This window comes from Bos grunniens, chromosome 6 (genome assembly GCF_055505025.1).
Source record: "Bos grunniens cultivar Pamir isolate PY7600 chromosome 6, Bosgru_T2T1.0, whole genome shotgun sequence".
Lineage (NCBI taxonomy): Eukaryota > Metazoa > Chordata > Mammalia > Artiodactyla > Bovidae > Bos > Bos grunniens.
In genome coordinates, this window is record NC_141170.1 from 60,328,496 (window position 1) to 60,353,371 (window position 24,876).

At 39.9% G+C, this 24,876-nt stretch overlaps 1 protein-coding gene across 17 annotated transcripts in view; it reads right to left on the minus strand.

Annotated features, from left to right (window-relative positions):
- Nucleotides 1-1,511: 1,511 nt before the first annotated feature.
- The window catches only part of FAM114A1 (family with sequence similarity 114 member A1), a 67,671-nt gene continuing 44,306 nt past the window's right edge, over nucleotides 1,512-24,876 (minus strand). For 14 of the 17 annotated variants that reach the window (XM_086406119.1, XM_086406118.1, XM_086406131.1 and 11 more), the window contains 7 exons: nucleotides 21,917-22,040; nucleotides 15,975-16,066; nucleotides 14,076-14,237; nucleotides 12,839-12,978; nucleotides 10,107-10,179; nucleotides 6,349-6,402; nucleotides 1,512-4,220 (listed from right to left, as the gene is read on the minus strand). In XM_086406119.1, the coding sequence (XP_086262245.1) occupies nucleotides 4,119-4,220; nucleotides 6,349-6,402; nucleotides 10,107-10,179; nucleotides 12,839-12,978; nucleotides 14,076-14,237; nucleotides 15,975-16,066; nucleotides 21,917-22,040 (747 nt within the window). In that variant the 3' untranslated portion in view covers nucleotides 1,512-4,118. Of the gene's footprint in view, nucleotides 4,237-6,348; nucleotides 6,403-10,106; nucleotides 10,180-12,838; nucleotides 12,979-14,075; nucleotides 14,238-15,974; nucleotides 16,067-21,916; nucleotides 22,041-24,876 lie in introns of all 17 variants that reach the window. The other 3 variants (XM_086406121.1, XM_086406120.1, XM_086406136.1) reach the window with 1 other exon arrangement.

The following is a 24,876-nucleotide window of genomic DNA, read 5'->3' on the forward strand; positions in this document are numbered from 1 at the left end:
ATAATCCTATTGCTTTTTGGCTGACAGCTCATGCAGAGAAAAAACACTCTCTGATCCAGACAAAGGTAACAGCTTTAATTCCAACACAAAATTCTTATCCTACAAAATCAGGTTCTATTCCCAGTCTATGATGGCTCTAGACACCAGAAATATCAGAAACACCATCAATTTCTTACTATTGGGCTGTAATAAGCTAATCATTGCTAAAAGTAAAATGCCCAAAGGGTAGACTAACTCAGATTGTTTTCAGGAGCTAAGCGCGTATACACACAAAAGAACTCAGATTTGTTTAACAGCAGACATTGCAGTGGAGCATCTATTATAGGCAAATATACAGAAGTAAAGTCGCTCAGTCATGTCCGACTTTGAGACCCCATGGACTGTAGCCTACCAGGCTCCTCCATCCATGGGATTTTTCAGGTAAGAGTACTGGAGTGGATTGCCATTTCCTTCTCCAGGGGAATCTTCCCAACCCAGGGGTCGAACACAGGTCTCCCGCGTTGTAGGCAGATGCTTTACTGTCTGAGCCACCGGGGAGGTTTTTTAAATATACAGAAAATGAACATAAAGCTGAATAAGTTATGAGATAGCTAGAAAAATACAACAAATGGTTAACTACATGATTTTTTTTTTCAATGTGAAGAATGGCTGGTCTGAATCCACTCTGATGGCTTTTTGAATCTTAATCAACTACAAAATCAAGGCAAAATTGCAGTTCTGAAATGAATTTTCATTATGATTTCTTCTGATGTGATTTTACAAACCAACAGTTTAAGAAACCAAGTTGAAGCCTGGATCTGAATATCAGAATGCAGGGCACGCTTAAGAGGAAGATCAAAGGGCAATTTTGACATTACAAAAAACTAGCTTGACCCTGAAGAATAACTGCTTTTATAAAATTAAATATGAATTAAAGTCATGTGTATGATCCACCCCATCTGTTCAGCATACATACATAAATGTATACATTTTTTTTTTTTAAGAAAGAAGGGAAACATGCTTATTTCACATTTTTGCTGAATTACTTCCTAAGACGTTATGTCGTAGAGCTCTGGGATGGCTGTGACTGGAATCTGCCTGCTTTTGTTTCTAACTTAAGCACAGCCTGGCAGCCTGTGCAGAATTTAACTTTCCAGATATGGGATCACCTTGGGGCAGCTGACTTCTATTAATACAAAACACAGGAGACATTTATTTCTGGGTTCAGATTTCTCTCACGTAATCTGGACGTAATCTGTCCAGGGTGCCTCTTCCCCTTGGAGTTCTGCAGCTGAGGTCCATGGTCCACCCCTTGGTGGGTGCAGCTGAAGCGGCTCATCCCTGGTGTTGCCCATCCAGCCACATGGCTCATTTAACCATGGGCTTGATGTACAGCCCAGTGTGAGACCCGGAGGAAAGGGAGGCTTTTGTCTGAAGTTCAGGATTAAATACTTTCCTCTAAGAGTTGGGATTTTGCCCTTTAGAGCTGCATGTATCAATACCCCAAAGCAATTTTCTTGGACGCATTTTGCTTTGAATTTGAAATATGCTTTTGAAGCTTTTTATTTAATAAGGCACAAGCATAGGCACAAGACTACATTCATTATTTAGACTAGAACTTCTTTTGCACTTGATGTAAGAAAAAAAAAAAAAAAAGAAGGCTGGCATGCATGTTCAGGGTAATTGCATAGATTGAAATGAACCCAATTTCTGTAAAGGATTATTGAAGGAATACAAAACTTTCAGAGTAAGTCTGTTAAATCATTGATTCAGTAACTGATTGACATTTGCTCAGATCTGGTTCATGTGCTTTGCTAGCTTTTAAAGCAAAGCAAAGAAGAAATTATTTAAAAGTGATGGTGAAAAACAGTATTGAAAGAGAGCAATCCTGGAGAGTGGATATATTTTAAATGATGATTCTCTCTTAAATAATATAATTCACAGACCATGGAGCTAGGCCCCAGGAATCATCTCTCAGCCTGTGTTTTCACTTGGCAATCCTCACATCCTATCATTAAAAGATACATACTGCTACTGCTGCTGCTAAGTCGCTTCAGTCGTGTCCGACTCTGTGCGACCCCATAGACGGCAGCCCACCAGGCTCCCCCGTCCCTGGGATTCTCCAGGCAAGAACACTGGAGTGGGTTGCCATTTCCTTCTCCAATGCATGAAAGTGAAAAGTGAAAGTGAAGTCACTCAGTCGTGTCCGACTCTGTGCGACCCCATGGACTGCAGCCTTCCAGGCTCCTCCATCCATGGGATTCTCCAGGCAAGAGTACTGGAGTGGGATGCCATTGCCTTCTCCGAAAAGACATATAAGTGCAATGCAAATAATGTCACCACTTAAAAAATAATTCTCTTATTCTTTTGTAGATTTATATTTCATTTCATGATTAAAAATTTTGCTATGCACTAAATGAGTGAAGGCTTAAAGTCTAATTTCTAGCCCCTTTGCAACTATCTATTTCTTTTATATTTCCTGTTAACGTCTATAAGTTCACCTGATGCTAAAAAAACTCTGATATGAAGAAATTGTAAATCTCAACCCTTTCCTCTGCTCTATACATAAAAAGTCTAAAATTTATGAAGAGGCAAATCCAACATTGTCATCAATTAATTGTTCTCGAGATTTAACAGCAGAAACATTTCAGGCAATCAAAAAGCAAGTAGGGAAAACCACCTTTAATTAATTCTACAGAGAATTTTTTTCCAGACTATAAATAACTTCTTATATTTTCCATTTGGCTGTTTCAGGAGATTCACAAATGAAATGCAGGATATTGCAAAATAAATTGCTAAGAAGTAGGATGATATGAAAAGATCCCTACTTTACCTATATGGAACAAAAGTTGGTCTATTCTACCAGGGGAATAAAAGCAAATATGAATGAGGCTAACGTACAAGCTTTGTTTCACCAGAAGAGAGTCACTGGGTAAGACCCCTGGTGATAGCACCTGGGAGGGATGTCACTGGGGCTCCCAGGCAAGAATGTTGTATGAAACCCCTACCCAGAGTGAGCACTGGGGCTGGAGGGGAGAACGGCCCATTGACCATGCCTCTCCGGGCTGCAGGGTCTTCGGTGCAGCCTCTTGGATTGTAATATCATTTACTTATCCACACATCAATATTTTCTGTCTTTAGAAGCAATGATGGCATTTGCCACCAGGGAGTGTGATCTGTGTATTCATGGAATAGCTTGACTCAACTGTAGTAGATTTTAAAGTGCAGTCCTAGGGGTCTACTGTGTTGTAATCCCTCTAATATTCTATCTAAATACTTGCAAGCTCTGTGATTATGCCATTATGTATTTATGGTCATAAGAAGTCAGTTTTAAACAAAATATTCTTTAGTATCCCTTATCATATGTATTTTCATCCCATATGTAAAGTTTTGGATAAAAAAGTTCAAGGAATGTGAAAAAATCCAATCTGCTGAGGGGTAGAACATTTTAAAAAATACTTATTTACCTTGTTCATCAAATTTTTTAAGGTTTAGAAAAGTTATTAGTATTGTAAAGCATTTTCAGAATGATTGTCTAAGTCGTCTTTCAGAGTATCTGTTTCTACTGGGGTGAGATCATGTTCTTCTACTGTGAGCACACAGTAGGAGCTCAACATATGCTTGTTTGAAGAATGAATGACTATAAAGAGACACCTATATTCCCCTTTCACTATAATAGGTAAAAATCTATAAGTAGTGTTATCTCTGCCCATGGCATTTATATAATAAAACTAAGTCCACTATAAGAACTGATTTAAAGTCATACTATAAGAATGGAAAAATTTAAAGTGGAAATTTAAAGTCTAGGGTCCGCTCATGACTTGCCAAAGATAACATGCTTAACCAGGAAAATGGAAATGAATATTTGTGAGTGAACTCTAGATTAAAGGAAATTATCAATACAAAGCTGTTAAAGTTTAAATTAACATAAAAGAAACATAATTATTTGTAAAAACAACCATATACATTAAGAGAAATGAATCTGTCTTTAAACTTGCATTTTCAATACTGTCTGTGCAAAATTGCTTGCAGTGTTTCCAAACGGGCGTCTGTGGCTGGATGCATGGAAAACTTCCATGAAATGCACATCGGAGCAACAGGGCTCACCGTTTCCTTTAACACGATGAAGTCTGGCCAGGTCACGGCTGTGCTTTGGAACAGCTGGTCTGGATATGTGAAACCTGCAGGACAGGCAGCAGCAGCTGGAAGGCATCCTGTATATATGTGGTGCTATTGCAGCCCTGGGAATGGAGAAAACTGTCATTGAGGGGTTACTGTCAGAGTTCCAGCTTGACAATTCTTCCCATTTGATAATGTTCTTCTCCTCAAACCCCACACTATTTTAGAATATTTTTCTTTTAATGCTGTTGCTTAAAGCATATATAAACACATTTTGTTGGATGGCTTGCAACCAGCTCTGAATTATCTACACTAACAGAGAGGAGAATTCACTTATAATGAGGCAAGCCATTTCCATAGACATTTAGGGTATATTAGGGTATGTTTCCTTTAGCTCACATGGTAAAGAATCTGCCTGCAATGCAGTAGACCCAGGTTTGATTCTTGGTGTCAGGAAGATCCCTGGAGAAGGAAATAGAAACCCACTCCAGTATTCTTGCCTGGAGAATCCCATGAACAGAGTCCACGGGGATACAAAGTGTTGGACATGATTGAGTGACTAACACTTACACTTTAGGGTGATTATGTGTGTATAATCAATACCCATTATGTCCAGTCTTACTTATCCTTTTTCCAGATCAATCCCACTGCCCTGAAATAACACAAAAGCACAGCATGAAAGAGGCTGTAGTTTGTCCTAACCTATAGATGAAGAAGGGCTTCCCTCGTGGCTCAGATGGTAAAGGATTTGCCTGCAATGCAGGAGACCTGAATTCGATCTCTGGGTTGGGACGATCCCCTGGAGAAGGAAATGGCAACCCACTCCAGTATTCTTGCTAGGAAAATCCCATGGACAGAGTAGCCTGGTGGGCTACAGTCCACGGGGTGGCAAAGAGTCAGACACGACTGAGTGACTAACACGTATAGATGAATAAACAATAATGGGTTACTGGAGCTATTGTGCAATTACTCATGGCAAATCCTTGAATACTGTCATCTTCCCATTCATGTTGGTACCCTCCACTTGGTTTGGATATTTGACATTGCTATTCATGTTCATGGGTGCTCTAACAGACAGTATTCCACAAGAGACCACTTAAAGTTTCAGGTAATTAAAACAGGAGAAAACTTCCACCAAAGGAATGAATAAACGATGTGACTTCATACTCTTCATGACCGACAGTAATTCATCTGCTAAGGCCTTTTGGGTGGCCAAGGAAAAGGTTTTCAGGTTCCATGTTCTGCCTCTGATTGCCTGGATTTCCTTTAGCTCTGTCCTCCAGGATCTTCCCTGCATGTCAACTCCATCCCTCTGGGAGGCTGAGTCTTAAGCAGTAACACTTAGGGTCACCACCGTTACTCCTGTACCTTGGTAGTCTTCCTTAAAGGTAAGACCCAATTCCTAAGTGCATTGCTATATGTAGCCCTCCCTCACTTTTGTAATTCCCAAATTTTGCATTTGACAGGTACTTCAGAGAGCAAGAAACCACTGTATATGCACTGCTTATATTCAGACTTAACTTGTCAACGCCTTACAGCTTCAGTTGGGTGCCATGGGCTACAGAAGTGCCAGTTCCTTATGGCTGATCCGTAATAGAAGCATTTCCCCCACTAGCCACAGATAAACCACAGCGCCTACGGGTCAAGAATGAGGCGTCCTAGGTCCCTTTTCTTTTCTTTTCTTTTACATCGCTGCTTCTGGCAAAGCCACAGCTGTGTGGGGCAGCTGCATGTCCATGTTACTGGTGGGTGGGCAGGCCATGGAGTGAGTGGTCACAGAGGATCTTGCCTCTGGTTAGTGAATGGGCAGATGCTAAATATTTACCTGTCATTTGTTGCCAGTCTGGAGCTTAGACCCGGCTAAACCCAAGTTTATTGTGAATGGAGGGAAGTTCCCAGTTTTACAAAAAATCACCATTGAGCAAGAATCCCTCGTTGCAGCCAATAATCACAGTGTTAAATCTGGTGTCAAACTTGGCAGCAGAAATGTGCTTCTGCCAGAGGAAACAGCGACAGAAATAATGTGCAAGCTTAGCATTTCTCTTTATAATCAGGAATTCTTGAAAATTAGGTATTGTTGTTTCACTCGAGGGTTTACAGCTGGTTGAACTATACAAATGTACTCAGAAAAGACTGTAGACGATAAAATTTAGAATTGCAGTAATACTTGCTGCCTGGGAGAAAGACAAAACGTGTAGCTCTAACATTTGGTTTAATTCAGAAGCATTTTCTCTCTGGGCGGCCACTTACCTCTAACAATACACTATTGATCATGGGGTTAAGGACCTCGGCCTTCTGGTTGCTCTGTGGAATCAAAAGTATGAAATTGACATATTAGGTGCTTGTACTCCAAGGCTTGTCAAAGTGTTAAGACGCTGGCTTTATGAGGGATCTCTTAGAGAAGAAGGGGAGAAGTGGGATGCCTACTATACATCAGGCTTCATACTTGGTGCTTCCCCTACACGATCTCATTTAATTTCCACAGAAATCTTAGGGGGTAGGCAGGGACCACGATAACTCTGATTCACAGATGAGAAAATATGAATCAGGAAGGTTGAGCAAGTTATTTAAGGTCATGTAGCTAGAAATTTAAACTCAGACCTTTTAAACCATTCAAATCTTGTATCAGGTCTGGGATTAGGGGGAGGTGAGTGAGATTGAGTTGGACAGAGTCAGCTTCAGTCTTTACTTAAAATTTTTATATTTTGTTCATCATGACTTTTGGTGTTCATTTTGATTTTTAAAATATTGCATCTATCTAGATGACTGAGGTTGTCTCTTTGTCTCTTTTTGAGAGATGGTCCCCTTAAATTTGGTAGACAGGTTAAGTACCTTTACTTGCCTCCCTAGTCCCAGCCCTAGTCTGTCTGTTTTTCTTTTAAATGCAAGCACAGGTACTTGGTTTTAGGGTACGTCTTCTAGGTTGGCAGCAAAGTTAAAATACTCTTGAATGTAACTTGCAAACAGGTTGGCAGATTCCAGTTTGCAAAACATAAATATACGTAAAGCGCAGAATACAGAGTTCGGTGTTAAGCAGGTGTTCAAAAAGTGTTAGTGTCCATGTAACCATTATTATTACGTCTGCTATTGGTCCATTAATCAACAGTCTTCTCTATCTAAAATGTTCAATCTACTCTTAGACAATAAATAATTAAAGGGACTAGAAAGAGAGACGGCAATCTTAATAGGCTGTTTTCTCTCACGGTACTCGAAAAATGTTATTATGGTAAACAAAAGGATATAAATGAAGTCTATCTTCCCAGAGCAGCCCACTTTCATTGACATTACTCTACTGAGGGCTAAGTAATGTCTTACTGGGGAAAGCATAATGGAGTCTTGGGAAAAAACTCTTTAAAAACCTAGTCATTTTAGTAAGTAACCAGAAAATCCATTATGGTTTGCTTTCATGTTTATTTGATTATCAATAAACCTCTAAATTATAATCAAAATGAGGGCAATAAAATGACATTGGCTTTCAGAATCAATGAGATGTGCAAGCAATTTAAATAGAGTCTGGAGAGCAATATACACTCATTAACTTCAAGTTATGAATAATGGCTCTTTTAGAGAACAGAAACAATGACTTGATGTGAATGATTTATTACAGCACAAGATGAGAGGTACTGTTGTGGTGAGATGGCATTTCATAAACTATCTTTAGATCTGGTTTTTTCCTTCTTCAAAATGATAATTTGTGTATTCCTGATTTTGTATATACAAACATTCGGACACACGTGTGTGTGTATTTTATGTGTATATGTGTGTATATTCATTCATTTTTGTGTGTATATTCATTCAAGTACATACTTATCTGCTAGAACTTTGCTACTGAAAAAGTAGGATATGGATCAGGAGCACTACTACCACCTGGGAGCTTGTTAGAAATGCAGACTCTCAGTGCTCATCTAAGACCCACTGAATCAAAATCTGCATTTAATAAGATCTCTAGGTTATTTGCTTGCACATTAAGGTTTGAGAAGCATTGTGTTGGAATACACTACCTTAAAGAGAATGGAAAGCAATACCATGAATATTACCAATCAATGTAAATAAATTAATGTTTAACATAGGTATACCCATGGCTGTTTCATGTTGATGTTTGGTAGAAACCAATGCAATACTGTAAAGCAATTGTCCTTCAATTAAAAATAAATAAATTTTAAAAATAAATTCATGTTTAACATGAATCATAAAAAACATAGAGCACATATACACAAAGACATATATATCCTCATCACTAGGAAACCATAGACAGCCAGTTAGCTGTCTGCCTCCTGAGTCTGATGGGCAGCCAACTGGCAGTTGAGAGACTAACTGAGAAGTCTGGGTGAATTAGTTCACCCCTCCGGGACTCAGTGTCTCAGGTAGTAAACTGGAAAAAAGTGGAAAGAGTGAGAAGAAGATACAGTAGAGCCGTGGGAAGCCAAGTCACCAAGGTCATTCCATTCTGATTAAGACTTCACACCTCTCTGTAAATCTAGCAGTAACACCAAGGTCGACAAGCATCAGTTAACCTAGGCAATGCTGAGCACATAAATGCACTTTGTCAAGCCTATTCCATGAATAAGCTTCTACCTGCAGCCCCTCTTCACTCTACCTGCTTACAGTGAAGCTCTGCTGCTGAAGGCTTAAAATCAGACAAATATTAAAAGCTGGTGTTTTGTAAAATAGGAGAGGCAGACCATATTCTCTGACAGCAGAATGAATCATTGGTATGTAGCTCATCCTTTATTAACTAAGCCACTTACAGAAGTGTGGGAGGCACACATCTCCTGACAGTCAGTCCACAGTCATTTCTGATTTTTTTTTTTGAGAACTGCCCTTCTCCTGGGGTGAGGGGAGGTGCGTTGCAGCAGCCAGGTGGGTCTACATGCAATGACTCTGTCCTCGGTCACCACTGGTGACACCAGATGGATATCTGAGGCATGCTATTGAGCCTTTCAAACCTTCTCACCCAGGATCCTGGAATTTGAAGGGAGAGAACTGGGAACTGCTGGAGTTGAGTCACATTAATATTAATAGCAACGCTCCAGAGAGAAGGTACATGAGGTGTGCTGAGGAGTCCCCACAGCTGCTCATACATCTCCACCACCTTTAATAAAGTTCCTTTACTGCCTGTCATGGATTGAATTGTGGTCCCTAAAGAGAGATGTTGAAGCCCTTACCTCCAGTATATCAGAATGTGACCTTATTTGGAGATAGGGCTTTACAGATTTAAATAGTTGAGGTTGTGCTGGTCACCCAGTGTGTGGTACTTGTCAAGGCAGCCCTAGGACACTAATACATTTATTACCCAAACACCCTAGCTAAGACAGGAAGCAAAACTTGCTGTTTCTCATGTAAAGAACCATCTGCCCTTGCATCCAGGGCCTTAAAGAAAAGTGGAAAGCTTGAAAAGGAATAACTTCCACTGTCTCCTCCAGTCCCACTAGGTTGAGTTATATAACATGACTGATTTCTCAAGAAAATAACCAGAAGCCACATCTCCAAGGAATGCCAAACCTCTCAAATTTGTTACTTTGAGAACAGAAACCCTTCTACAGATTGGTTGATAATATTTTTTCTTTTGGTTAAAGTTGAAGTGTAACAATAAAGCTTGTGTGGCTTATAAAATAAGCTTTGAGGACAAGTGAATGTGAATATTAAGAATGAATTATTTTAATAGAGATTTTGGTATTATATATCACAGATACTAAGTAATAGAAGGAATCTTCATTTGATATTTTTTCTTTAACAAATGAAGGAAATGAGACCCAGAGATGTTCTGAAAATCCACCCAATATCTTGTATAACTGATACGGTCGCGTCTAGAACTCAATCGGATGAGAGCCTCGAGCCACCTGTTGCCAAAGAAGATGCTCAAGCCTCATTTCAGTAAATGTCTTGGCTGCACTTCTCTGCTTGTGGAGCTATCAAAGAAGGCATTCCGTCCTCTACTTCATCTCACAGCCCCTAACAGACCTTCCCTTAAAAAAAGGTGGAAAAAAGAGCCCATATTACAGTCTTACCCCAACAGTGGTTAAAGAATTTGTAAACTTCTCTGATAAGGAGGCCACTTCTTTGCACATTGCAGTAGTTAATCTGAAAGAAGGATAAAAAAGAGATTTGGGGATTTTTAGTAAGGGAAAATAATTGGATTGTTAATGCAATTATTGATACTAATACAGAATTTCCTTTAAAAGAAGGGCACACAAGTTTGAAGATGCTCTGTAGAAATTTCCCTTAGTATTCTTCCATGACTCACAGTCACAATTTAATCTAATTCTCACCCTACCTCTTTTTAGAAGCAAAAACATATGCAGAAAATTACCAGGCTTGAGTTCCACATGTGTAGGGGTTTAAGACTATTGCCAAGGGACCAGCATTGTGGTCATTTGAAAATAATAATGAACAGTCACTGAGGTACTATGTTAAGTACGTTTGTATGCATAATCACATTAAATCCTCATAATGGCTTCATTAGGGTCTGTGATTATTCCCATTTTATAAATGAAGAAATTGACATTTAAGAAGGTTAAGTAACTTGCTTAGGACAAGAATATCATAGAGCTGGAATTCAAACTCAGATGTCTCTTTATATCTTGATTATGTTTTTATGAGACACCTCAGATCAAAGATACTATAGAATATGTTTTTTAAGACTTACATCAAAACTCTGTGTTTATTCCAGCCTTTCTATGTGTAGGACTTTACCCCAAGAAAATAACACAAGGTAGATACAAATATTTAACAAAGCAGTATTTGTCATAATATAGAAGATGATGACAAAAACTGAAAACCTAATGATCTAACAATGTGCATATTGCCCAATTTTTTTTAAGCCACTAAAATTTAAGGATTTATTTTTTATAGTAGCTACTGTTTCCCTAATAAACAAAATGCTATACAACAGAATCCCTAAGGGAAAGCCCATGACTGCAATTTTTTTTTACTTTACAATATTGTATTGGTTTTGCCATACATCAACATGAATCCACCACGGGTGTACATGTGTTCCCAATCCTGAACCCCCCTCCCACCTCCCTCCCCGTACCATCCCTCTGGGTCATCCCAATGCACCAGCCCTAAGCATCCTGTATCCTGCATCAAACCTGGACTGGCGATTTGTTTCTTATATGATATTACACATGTTTCAATGCCATTCTCCCAAATCATCCCCCCCACTTTTAACAAGTATATATACTTACATGAACAGTGATTAAAATACTATTAGCAAAACAATAACTCCAAGTTAAGAATCTTACACATTAAAAGATTTAGTGATGTCAGTGGGAGTAAGTTTCATTCTGATAAATAAGGGGTTGTGTCTAAATTATGTATTCAGGTATGTTGCCTTATATCCATCTATCCCCCCTTCCACCCATCCACCTATCCAAGACTTATCTGCAAAAAAGGGTCAGGAGTAAGGCTGGAGATGGCAAAGAGTAGTTCTGCCTATGTTCTTGGGCACATGGATGGTAAGGCACTTATTATACAGACATATATGAGGCCTTACTTCGTTTTTTTTGGAGCAGCTTGGTAAGGTTGGGACAGTCAGGGGCTGGGAATAGGAAAGGAGCTAAGGGTACGGCTCTGCTTTCCATACTCAGAAACCTCTGACTTCAGCCCTCCTCTTTCAAATCACCAACTTAAAGAGTACTCAGATTTTTCCTCAATACTTTAAACTTTTCCTATTTACTGTTTCCTTTTCCCGCTACACTGAGACAAGTGCATATTCTTTGTACACATTTTAAGGGCAGGATTGTGCAGGGCTTATAATATCTTTGATTTCCACATATTTAGATATGAAAATCTAAACTAGATGCCAAATCTGGACAAGTGAGGAAAAATGCCACCGAAGACACTAAGAATGAGTTTGGGGAAGGTCTTTCCACTAAAAATTTTCTCCCCAACCTACATTGCTGAATTTAGTAATAAGAGAAGACTAGTTGAGTGAAAGTGTTCAGACGTGTGTGTGGGTGCACGTGCACCCATATATTTTAGGAGGCTCTTTATTTTGGCCCCTGTGTCTATATATTTATAATAATGAGAGGGCATTTGGATCTGTGTTAGTTCTCTATACCACAGTATATAGTCATATGCCTAAAAGTTAATGGCTTATTCTTCACTTCCATAATCAACTATTTTAATGAACACTTGATACCAGCTATTTTCATGTATACAACATTACATATATACACATTTTTATTTCACTAGATAAACTAATAACAGTAGCTTATTGAAGAACAAACATATTACAGCAAATATGTACACACAAGCAATCCACAGTGACCTGGCTTACAATAGTGACCATCATTGCCAGATTCAGAATATGCAGAGCTGGTGTATGTCCCTAGGAACAGTGGGGGTGGTTTGTATATTTCTATGAAACTAGCCGAGAAGTCCATTAAGGTGTCTTTTCTCTATTTGTGTGGCATGTTGAAAATGTAATTATCTTCAAAAGTTTGTACTTCCAAGATCCTGACCTACTAAAACAAATACTTAGCTCTGAATGATTTAAGGTATATTCCCTTAAATCTCTCCAAAAATAATTCTTGGAATGTCTAGCTAACTATTACTATTCTCCCTAGCATGTTCATTTCTTAAGAGAGTCCTTATTTCTCAAGATGACCACAGAACAATGGAACTAGTTGACATGAAGCTGGAATCTGTAGTAGCCAAAGGTGTACATGGGTCTGTGTGCGTTTGAATGACACAAATACATAAAATTTGAGAAATAAGAATTAAAAGTAACATTTACTTTATCAGAACTTTTGCTTGGTCCTGAGCTGATTTTTCTTCTTCTTGTCCATGAAGAATTAATTCTGCTACTTTATGAAGCTGTTCAATACAGCGAGCTGTTACTTCTGCCAGGCTTTCAATGGACAGCATGTATACTTCCTGAAAGCAAAAAGTATAAGTCAGAAAATTACTCACTGAGCAGATACTTTCTAAAAGATCTTGTGACATTAAAAAAAATTAAATAATTCTTGGGAAGAAAACCTAACAAATATGACCTTAAAAAAATTACCCAAAGTTTAATGGGTAGACTATTCTAAATGGAAATGCTACCATAAAATAGAAGTGTCACCAGGTCCCAGGGACATGACAATCCTTCTTTATAGCTGGGTCCCCAGTTCTCGGGCTTCCCCGGTGGCCCAACTGGTAAAGAATCCGCCTGCCAATGCAGGAGATGCAAAATACATGGGTTCGATCCCTGGGTAGGTAAGATCTTCTGGAGAAGGAAATGGCAACCCATTCCAGTTTTCTTGCCTGGAAAATTCCATGGACAAAGTCTGGCAGGTTAGGCTCATGGAGTCACAAAGACTCAGACACAACTGAGCAACTGAGCACACACATGTACACGCCCCAGTTCTCAGTGTGATGCTGGGCACATAACAGGCAGATACGCAAGAAAGTGTGTAGAAGGATGGCTGAATGAATAGACCTCAGTATACACTTTTCTTTAGAGTGATCTAAATTGTAAGTTTCTTTATCTAAAATTCAATGTAAAAGTTATTGCAAACGCATTTTATCTAAAATTCAATGTAAAAGTTATTGCAAACGCATTTTTTTAACACAGGCAGCTTCTAAATTATGCACATATAAATTTATTAAACTACAGAATAAAAACTATGGAAATGAAATTTTTTCAAAAAAGCTTCAATTACCTCATTAGTTGAAGGGCATAAAGACATTTTACGGTTACAAATTTGCATACAGGATGGAATTTTACCCTAAAGAATAAATCAACTATGTTCTTAAAGATCTTTTTTCCTTTAAATTATAATCGTAAAGCTAGAGGAAGGCTACAATATCTGTGCTAAGTCATGAAATGTCTTGGCATAGAGGGATCTTAGTGTTTATTACATTAATACTCATATTAGTGTGGAATAGGGTACAAATGAAAATGAAATGGCTTTGCCTCACTTACAATTAAGCTGCTAATAAAATGTACGTATTACTACTCTTAGGTGGATGATCTGTAACATGTTTACCTCGACTGTCTTATTTGTCTTTTCTTTCATCTTGTCTTCTTCAGGGTTTTCAGGTTTCTCTTCCTTTTCTTCCTTCTCAGTTTTGTCTTCTGACTCTTCAGCCACATCTACTGATACCACAGTTTGATCCTCTTCCACCCAGTCATGAGCTTTTTTCATGGCCTGCAAAGGACCCCCCCGCAACCAAAGCAATATGTCTATTGTACAAATACAGAGACACAAAAGCCAATCCCATGATATGGATCAAATCCTAATCCATGAAGGGTGGTTTTCGGTACGTTTAAAGAGTGGTGGGGCAATTATTCAACCTCCTTAAAAACACCTTGTTGTTGCTTTCTGGTAAAATACAGTAAGAAAAGGGACATAATAGAAAGAATGTATGCAGATAATACCGCAGGGCCAGAGAAAGTTTTGGAAAGCATTCTAAAATGATATTCAGATAGTCACTGTGGAAAAGCCATAGTATATTTTTCACTTTTCCTGACCAACTATAAAAGCACGATAGAATATATACATACAAATATATATACATAAATGAAATTTAGCCAGGGTCATTGCTAAAGCAAATCTCTTCTTCTGCCATGTTTCATGAAGCCCTCAGTGTTTCATGAACCTAATCATGTATCACACTGGGAAGATGAAGGATGGCTCTGCTCCTCTCCAGCCATGCCAGGTCTTCTGACCTCAGGGTGGTGGTGGGGGAGGAGAGAACTTTGATTAATTTCATTTCACATGAGTGCAATTTGAGCAACATGTGGCCTTTAAAGTTATTGACCAAGCAGAAACCACCTTCCCTATGTATTATTCCCTGGATTTTCAAAGGGCAGACTCACTAGCTTTTGCATTGCAGTTTAAGCTGTTTGCTTAAGTTTTATCTGAGCTTGTGTGAAACTGACTTCTCATTTGAAAGCTTGCACGTCAAACATAACACAGAGTGTTGATGGAAAGTTAACTGGGAGAAGATCTGGGGAGACAAAATCCAACAAAACTGTCCTTGGTGTGTCCTCTTTTAGGGACAAAGGTTTACCTGACTATGTAAGTAAACCAGTGAGACCTTGGAGGCACCACACACACACTGTCTGAGCAGTGGCAGCTGCTGCACGGAGATGAATGAGGCAATTTCCCCACTGTGTTCAAGTCACTGACCTGCCAGAATTGGTGACCTCTATCAGAGATAAAGAATTACTCATCTCTGCACCTCCCTGCCTCAGTCTGCCCTTTCCTCACTCACCTTGATGAGTGAGGACCCGTGTCAATCACTCATTGCTAAAAAGAAGAAAAAGAAAGAGAGAGAGAAGGGGGGAAATGACGCCATTTTAAGTAATTAATGCTCAGTGACCTCATTAAGAAATGCTATAGCAAGACCTGTACGAACTTGCAAAACATCCTGTGTTACTATCAGAGGAAGCCAGACCGTGAAAGCCCGGATGGCCTTAGATCTTAGACAGGACGAGGCACCAGCTTTCCAGTGGGAAGGGTCATGCGGGTGACCTGGCTCTGGCTGGTGTGCTTTCTCTGTCTGATTCTGGCATGTCACTTTCGAGGCGAAAGGAGATGGAACTTGCAAAAGCCCTTTGGCAATTCAGCCTCTTTCCTCCTGTAGGCTGGAGATAACCCTGCTTTGAATAAAATCCTATTTTGTGGAGAAGTGACTTGTTCAAGATCACACCAGTGAAGCTGCAACTAAAATGCAGGTCTCATCACACAGCCTAGCATGTTCTTAACAGTTACATTTCCTGATGTTGCCTCATCAAATCTTAATTGCTGGCCTGGGACTCCTCTCGCACCACGTGCCATTTGGGGCTTGGGGGTTTTTCTATTTCAGGTGAATCTCTGGAATTTTACAACCAAGACCTTTTTAAACAAACAAACAAACATTCAGACTCAGATGGGGCTGACCTTATTGAGTTTGTCAGGTGTGGCTGCAACATGTAATTCAAAGAGAAGCTCTGTAAGCATGCTAGCAAACTCTTCTTTGTTTTCTTCTATGCCTGGAAATAGAAAATGACAGAAGTAAGAAGCATGATTTATTTTTCATCCTGAAGAATGTGGCAGCTCCCCCAAACTTACAGCCTGCGGTCAGAGTACAAGTGGGGGGTGGCAGCAGCCCGCCCTCCAGCTGCCGGGCGAAGATGAGCCGTGCCTGGATATTCAAGCACAGTGGCGAGGTAGCAGGCTGCAGCTGGGTAGGGGGCTGGTAAAGCCTTGATGCTCACAGCTCTAGCTGGGGCGCCCCTGGGCTGGACTGAAGGGCACATGAAGGCAGGGAGGGACCATGTATACCATAACAGGCATAGACGGTCAGCAGCAATTTGTTGAATGACTTCGTAAACAAATTAATGACATTTCTCAGGCCTGAGAGCCCTGGGACAACACCGTATTTAAGGCTTATAGTATTGTTATGCTTAGCATTGCAACCCTTAATGATACCCCAGGGCGCCCTTTTGTGTCCACAGAGCCACAGTGCTGAGCGAGCAGAATTAGTCTCCGTGGATCATCTACTTTTATCTTAATACCTATAACAACATATCTCTGGAGAAACTTCTCATGGTTTCCTAGGACCTGCCTGGTCATACAATATTTCATAATGGTATGTCTTCCCTCCAGATTGGAAGCTACCTGAAAGTACAGATGGTATTTGTTTTGCTCATTCTTGAATCCAGAGAATCTAACACAGTGCCTGGAACATAACAGGTGATTAAAATGAATATTTATTGAAAATAATTTACTAATCAGTTGTACCATATTTACTAATATATTGATTATATAGCATGTCATATACATGAAATAAAATTAATCTCATTGATGGGCAATAAAAAGGAGAGATCTTTAAAAGTTACCATCTTCTATCTCTCATTTGAATCTACAAGTTGAGGCCATTTTTAAAGTTTCTGATTAGTGCTAAAGAATTGATTTCATGCAACTAGAGATTATCGTACTAAGTGAAGTAAGTCAGAAAGAGAAAGACAAACACCATATGATATCACTTATTGTGGAATCTAAAATATGACACAAATGAATCTACCCGTGAAACGGAAACAAAATCAAGGACATAGAGAATAGACTGGTTGCCAAGGCGGAGGTGGGTGGGAGAGGGTAGGAGTGGGAGTTTGGGGTTAGCAGATGCAAACTGGTATGTATATGAATAGAATGGATTAACAACAAGGTCCTATTGCACAGCACAGGGAACGACACTCCATATCCCATGATAAACCATAACACAAAATAATACGAAAAAGAATGCATATATAACTGAGTCACTTTGCTGTATAGCAGCAATTAACACAACACTGTAATTCAACTATACCTTAATAAAAAATAAATCAATAAAAGAATTGATTCCACTGTGGGTTGTATCACTAGTCTGGGGTGAGGAGAGGTTACAGTATGAAAGCATCATTTGTCTGGCCTGACTGCTGCTGCTGCTGCTGCTAAGTCACTTCAGTCGTGTCCGACTCTGTGTGACCCCAGAGACAGCAGCCCACCAGACTTCCCCGCCCCTGGGATTCTCCAGGCAAGAACACTGGAGTGGGTTGCCATTTCCTTCTCCAATGCATGAAAGTGAAAAGTGAAAGTGAAGTCGTTCAGTTGTGCCCGACTCTTAGCGACCCCATGGACTGCAGCCCACCAGGCTCCTCTGTCCATGGATTTTCCAGGCAAGAGTACTGGAGTGGGGTGCCATTGCCTTCTCTGGTCTGGCCTGACTACATGATCTCAAAACCCCATGAGAAGGAAATACCTGGCTTACATTAGTGGGTGAAGATGGCAGCTTCAGAGAGGCCTGAGCTGTGTGAGAAATTCTGTAGCTAACACTTGTCCGCCTGTCTTTGTTTCTGTTTTATAGACAAAATGGTTAATCAGCAGCTTGTCAAGATAGCCAGACCTGTATCAGTTTATCATCCCCTAGAATTTATATACTTATTCTCACCGGGGAGCAGATCAATAAAGATACTAGAGATGGAAAGCATATAAGTCAGGAAAGAAGCTTTATGGAGAAGAAGAAACCAAGGAAGAGGAATAGGGACAGCTGGGGGTTAAGAATCTCCAGTGGAGAGCAGCTGAGACAGTGACTTTTGAGTAAGAGCCCAGAGGAGGAGGGGAGTGAGTCACATGGATGGGGGCCAGGGTAGCTGTGGCCGGCAGAGGGAGGCATATGCCCTGGGGTCGAGAGATGGCTGTCTTTGTCCATGGTGAAGTGATACAAGCAAATCATAAAAATCCGTAAGGCGAGTGCTCAGATAGAGCAGGCTGTTGCAAAGCTTGATCGTGGGTATTAAGAAAGCTTCCAGAAGGAGGTGATGCTTGAACCTAGCCTTCCAGGATGAGAAAGGCATTAGTCACAAGCAGAAAAAGGGAGAATTGGAGGCCTACAAAGAGAGAATTAGAGAGAAAGCAAATGGGATTCCATCAAAAATTGAGATTCTCTCTCTGCTGGTCAGAGGTCTTGGTCTCACCCTCTCTAAGTGGGCAAAGTTAGAAGGGCGGTTCCCACAGGTTCTCATTCCCCAGCTGCGTGGTCCTTCTCATCTGTGTGGGCAGAAAGAGTCTGACTTGAGGCTGGAGTTCTTCCCTAGCTCCTGCAGTTAGTGGCTCTGTGACTGGGGCCAGTCACAAGGCTTCTTAGCTTCCACTTCCTCTTCTGTAAATTTAGGATAAGAAAACCCACCCATCTCCTTTTTAGTGTTATTGTAAGGACCAAATAAAACAAATGTGTAAGCATTTTGTAAACACTAAAGTTTTATATAACGATATTGTTATATGCTACAAAGATATAAACATAGGGAGATTAAAAATATTTGAAAGTAATCCATACTAAATTAGGATATATGTACTCTGTGTATCTCCAGTTTTCAAATGTGCATTTGTTTCATAAAACAGAGAAATACACCAATAACTTAGAGCAAACATTTTAGGAAAATCATCACAGAGAAAAATGAAAGTAGATAAAAATACAGATAATAAAGAGTGTTGCAACAAGGAAGACCTATTACTACAATTCTTGGTCTGTACATGTTGCTGAGAAGTTTTTCACCAAGGCAGTGAAAAGAGGAAATAGCTTTTAAAAATCTCCTTACAACAGTGGGAAACCAAATTAGAGACCCATGGCAGTGTAATAAAATTACATGTTGCTGGAAAGACAAACATGCAAATCATTAGCTAACATTATTAAAAACAGAGGAGCCCAATATTAAATTTATCTAAAAATGACAGTTTATTACATTTTCTGAGACGATCAAATAAATTATTTAGGTGTTAGAGGTATTATAGAAATATAAGTGCTTACAAGAAAAAATATGATGAAAAAGCTCTGGTTTCTCCTAGAATTTGGCTCCTGGATTGTCTACTTGCTCTCACTGACGAGATTGTTCTTGACAGCTTTTAGTTAATCCCTCACCTTTCTGGAGTTTGTAACACTCCATCATACCTGGATTGATTTAATGACAACCCTGCTATTCTTCTCTCCGGTTCTTCTTTAGGCATTTAAATGATATCTATTTATTAAATTAATTAAAATTAGTAGTGTTTTGATAATCTGGAGATTTCCTTTAGGAAAATGAACATATTGTATTATGGGAGGTAACAGGGTTCCGTCACTTAAGGAGAGACGAATCTACCATTTCCTAAGCAAGCTGTTCAAGACTGCAATTTGCTTTTTAGTCATATTCAAAAATCTCCATTTATTGAAGCTCTGTATTAAGACTGGAACACAACACATGAAGTAACATTTTCTATTTAACAGTTTGAATCAAGTGTCCTCTCCAAGAAATAGTACTTGTTGGGGGTGCAATGCTGCCTTAACTTACACAGGCAATAATATTTCTTTGATGTTAGGGATCCTCTTTTTATCTGTGCTGAATGACACCCCCTGTAGGACGGAGGCTAAAGAAAAACAGCCTGCATTTGTTGGTGATTGTTGCTCTGGAAAAGAGGCATCTACATTGGTTCATCTTGGGTCCATAACACAAACCATAGGACCTTTGACAGCCAGTGTCTTAGTTTCTTCATTAAAGCAAAGACAAGGCTGTCATCCTTTGTGACTTTATAGCAACACGCAAATGCTCAGAAACATTGTTCTCCAACTGTCTCTTTGATACTGACCTTTTTCTATGCTGCAGTGTAATTGATTCTTCTATCTTGATGCAATGAGCATAAATCTCATTAAACTGAAGGCACAGAAGGTCAGTATGTGGGAATAAGGGGGGAGATATTTTTTAAATGACAGTTTGCAAATGCTTAGAATGATACTGCCCTGAACATCTAGGCTGAAGGATTTGTGCTCTTGTGTTTGAGCTTTGATTAAAGTTATGTATCGGGCTTCCCTCATAGCTCAGTTGGTAAAGAATCTGCCTGTAATGGAGGAGACTCCGGTACATGATTCCTGGGTCAGGAAGATCCCCTGGAGAAGGGATAGGTTATCCATTTCAGTATTCTTAGGCTTCCCTTGTGGCTCAGCTGGTAAAGAATCCGCCTGCAATGTGGGAGATCTGGGTTTGATCCCTGGGTTGGGTAGATCCCCTGGAGAAGGGAAAGGCTACCCACTCTAGTATTCTGACCTGGAGAATTCTATGGACTGTATAGTCCACGGGGTCACAAAGAGTCGGACAGACTGAGTGACTTTCTTTTTAAAGGTATGTATCACAAAATGCTTCCAGAGACTGGATGATATGAATGTACATTATCATAAGTACAATTGTAAATAAAAGCTATAGCTTATCGCATCTTTGCTATTTTCCTGGCATTGTGTTAGCATGTCTGATAATTAGAACAGCTAACACTGAGCAGTTCCATGTGCCAGGCACTGTAATATACATTTTTACGTATATTATCTAATTTGATCCTTACAATAGCCCTTGGGAATAGGTATCACTGTCTCCATTGTATAGGTAAAATACTGAGTTTCAGAAAGGTTATATACCCTGTTCAAGGCCGAGTAGCAAGTAAGTAGTAAAAATGTTGCATGTAAGACCCTTCAGAGGATCCTAGGAGAAGCCAGCCTTGTGTGTCCCTGGTTGCTTAAATTCTCAGCATAACCTACACAAAATGATGGCAGTTGCAGTGCATGGTGCTGACATTAATCACTCTCCATGTACATAGCAAATGCTTTACTAGATTCTGCTCCCAGATGGACAACCTAATCATTAAGCACATCCAACGTGGAAAACATCTTGCCCCTCTCAAGGAAGCCTCAGCTCTCACAAGATCGCTTCTAGTCTCCTTGGGTCATGTCATCATCTGGCTGGAAGCGTATCGTGGGAGGGTGCATCTGGCTCACTGCAGTGACTGACAACCTGACCCTCCAGGCCCTGGGGTACTGTGTGCTTTTGTCAGAACTGTACTTTCGGGGGGAAGGGTAGGCCACTTACAAATACAGCCTAACTCCTACACACAGAAGTTAAAAGGAAGAAGAAAAATATGAAAAGAAATCTCAAAGACTGCCCACCATCAACGCCAACCACATTCAACGACTTCCACGTGCAGACAAAAAATTCGACACTGCAGCATAAACTCTAGCCATCAGGGCCCCTGTTGAGTGCACTGTGCTCTTTCATCACTCGATCAGATGCATTTGCTGTGTGCCTGTGACATGCTGGACATCAGAGAAGTAAAGGTGCCTGACTCAGGAGCTCCCACCCAGAGGAAGGGAGGGTTGCAGGTCAGTGTGAGCAGCTCCTGTGACAAGAGTAGGGGCACAGAGTTGGGAAGTGAGCAGGAGAGCTCTGTTAGAGGAGTGCTGAATTAGTGCCTCTGCTCTGTTTAAAGGGCTGTGCTTATTAACGGCAGCTTCATAAGGATGACACCAACAGTTTGTCTTGCTGTTTTATCTGGTTATTTTTCTTTACCTTGCACTTCTTGATTCTCTTCATTCTCGAATACTTTGGCTGCAAAGATGTCTTTAATGGAAATTAGGTCATTTTTTAAGACCTCCAGCTTCTCTCCATCAAGTGATGCTAAAAATGACTGAACCTGAAAAAAAGAAATAGGTCAGCATAACTGTCATCTTTTCTTCTCATTAATGATGTTTACACACAGTTGTGCCCACTTCTCCCAGGTGATTTGTGGTGTGGGAGGTAACACTAGGTTGAATGTTAGATTTACTGCCTACTAATTGTGTAACTTTGGATAAGTTACATAAACTCCTTGGGCCTCAGTTTTCTCATTTTTTAATTGAATGTATTTGATGGATAACATTGTCAAATGTCAAAGATAAATTTAAGATGTACAACATGTTAATTTGATAGATGTGTATATTGTAATATGATTGCCATTATATTTTGTGCCTCTATTGCATTACATAGTTATCTTTTGTTTTTCGTCATTGAGACAATTAAAATTTTAGTCTCTTAGCAAGCTTGGTGATTATAGTACCAAACTGCTGTCTGCATTCCTAACATTGCACATTAGTTCTCTATAGCTAAGTTACTACTTATGCAAGTTTGTACCCGTAAACAATATCAGTCGTATCCTCCCGCCTATCCTGGGCTAACCACCATTTTACTGCTTTTTATAAGTTTGACCTTTTTAGATTCCACATACAAGTAATAACATACAACATTTGTCTTCCTCTTTCTGAGTTATATCACGTAGCATAAGGAGCCCAAGGTCCATTCATGTTGTCATTGGAAGGGTGTTCTTCTTTCTCATGGCTGAATAATATCCCATTGTGTATATATATTATACCCTTTTTAATCCATTTATTTGTTTATGGGCATTTAGGATGTTTCCATGTCTTGGCTATAGTGAACAGAGCTGCAATGAACATGGGAGTGCTGATGTCTCTTGGAAGTATTGTTTCTGGCTTCCTCAAAAAATTAAAAATACATCTATAATATGATCCAGCAATTCTACCTCTGGGTATACACCCAAAGGAAGTTTTCTGTTTTAAAGTGAGATCCACACTTCACTGTGATCCTTTGCAGGATAAGGAAATAATGAATGTGAAGAGCATTGCACAAATGCACATAGCAGATGCTAAGTAAATGGTGGTGGTAGCTCCATCAAAGAGGCTAAAAACACACCTCGGTGTCAACCCTGGATTCTAACATCTTACTAATTCTTATTCTTACTAATCATGTGACTTTGGGTAATTTACTTAACCTTTCTATGACTCAGTCCTCTTATCTCTAAGTGAGAACTAATAGCATCTACCACATAAGATTGTTTTGAAGGTTAAATGATATACTCAAGAGTAGTTATTGTGGTGGTCAATAAATTATATATATAATGAAAATAAATACATATGTAAAACAGAAAATAAACTTATGGTTACCAAAGGGGAGAAGGAGAGAGGGAGGAACAAATTAGGAATGTGGCATTAATAGATACAAATGACCACACATAAAATAGATGCACAACAGAGATGTACTATATAGCACAGGGAGTTGTATTCAATATCCTGTTATAACCTATAATGGAATATAATCCGAAAGAATAACTGAATAACTTTGCTGTATTCCTGAAACTAACAGAAGATTGTAAAGCAACTATAATTCAATAAAAATGGGTATGTAAACAACTACATAAACAAATAGACATATGTACATCACAGACATACATACAAATACACTTGCTAGATGTTTTATTGTATAGGAGTTACAATATGTAACAAGACATATTTTTCTTCTCAGAGACCTTGCAGTCTGAAGGAGGGAGGCCCACGTGAAGCGACAACAGCCACATCAAGTGTGAATGCAGTAATGTGGGAGGTGCCCCCTAGGAGGGGCTGCAGTGCCCTTTGGGGAAGTGAGAGGGTGGGCAGGGACACCGCACAGAGGATCTTGCTTGAACTGACACGCTCCCTGCTCACTGTTCTTCAGAACTCCTCTTTTGCAACCGTCTTTCAGAAACTCTTAGAAATCACCTGGATAGATGGTCAGGCAACCTCTGTGAATCCAGAGACTGATGTGAAATTCCAAAATGGTCACAGTGAATGGAGAACCATACAAAAAGTAAAGTCTGACTAGGTTAACACTTGCTCTGGAAGGAGAGCCAGCAGAGAAGCTGCCATAGTCTTTGGGTTGTGGATTTTAAAAATTTACTTTATTTTTGGTTGTGCTGCGTGAGTGCTATGCTGTGCTTAGTCACTCAGTTGTGCCCGACTCTTTGCGACCCCATGGACTGCAGTCCGCCAGGCACCTCTGTCCATGGGGATTCTCCAGGCAAGAATACTGGAGTGGGTTGCCATGCCCTCCTCCAGGGGATCTTCCCAACCCAGGGATCAAACCGGGGTCTCCTGCACTGCAGCACTGCATGCAGATTCTTTACAGTCTGAGCCACTAGGGAAGCTGGTGCTATGTGAGGGCTTTCTCTAGTTGCAGCCAGCGGGGCTACTCTCTAGTTGAGGTACATGGGCTTCTCATTGTGTTGGCTTCTCTTGTTGCAGAGCACAGGCCCTGAAGTACGCAAGCTTCAGCAGCTGCTGCACATGGGCTCAGTAGTTGTGGCTCGAGGGTTCCAGAGCATGGGCTCATTAATTGTGGCACATGAGCTCAGCTGCCCCGCGGCATGTGGGATCTTCCCAACCGGGGATGGAACCAGTGTCTCTTGCATCCTTTTTTTTTTTTTAATTTATTTTTAAAACAGCATATTTTCTAAATAGTATTTTTAAATTCTAAATTTAAATTCTAAATTCTTAATCTAAATTCTAAATAGTATTTTTCTCAGAGTAAAGAAAAATGGGTAACAAAGTACACTGCTGAGTGGAAATGCATATGCACATGCGGGACCTCTTAGTTTCTCCATGTATTCTGAGGGTAGCCATCCCCTGGGAGTGAATGCATTGGGGTTTTAGGCTTTGAGTATC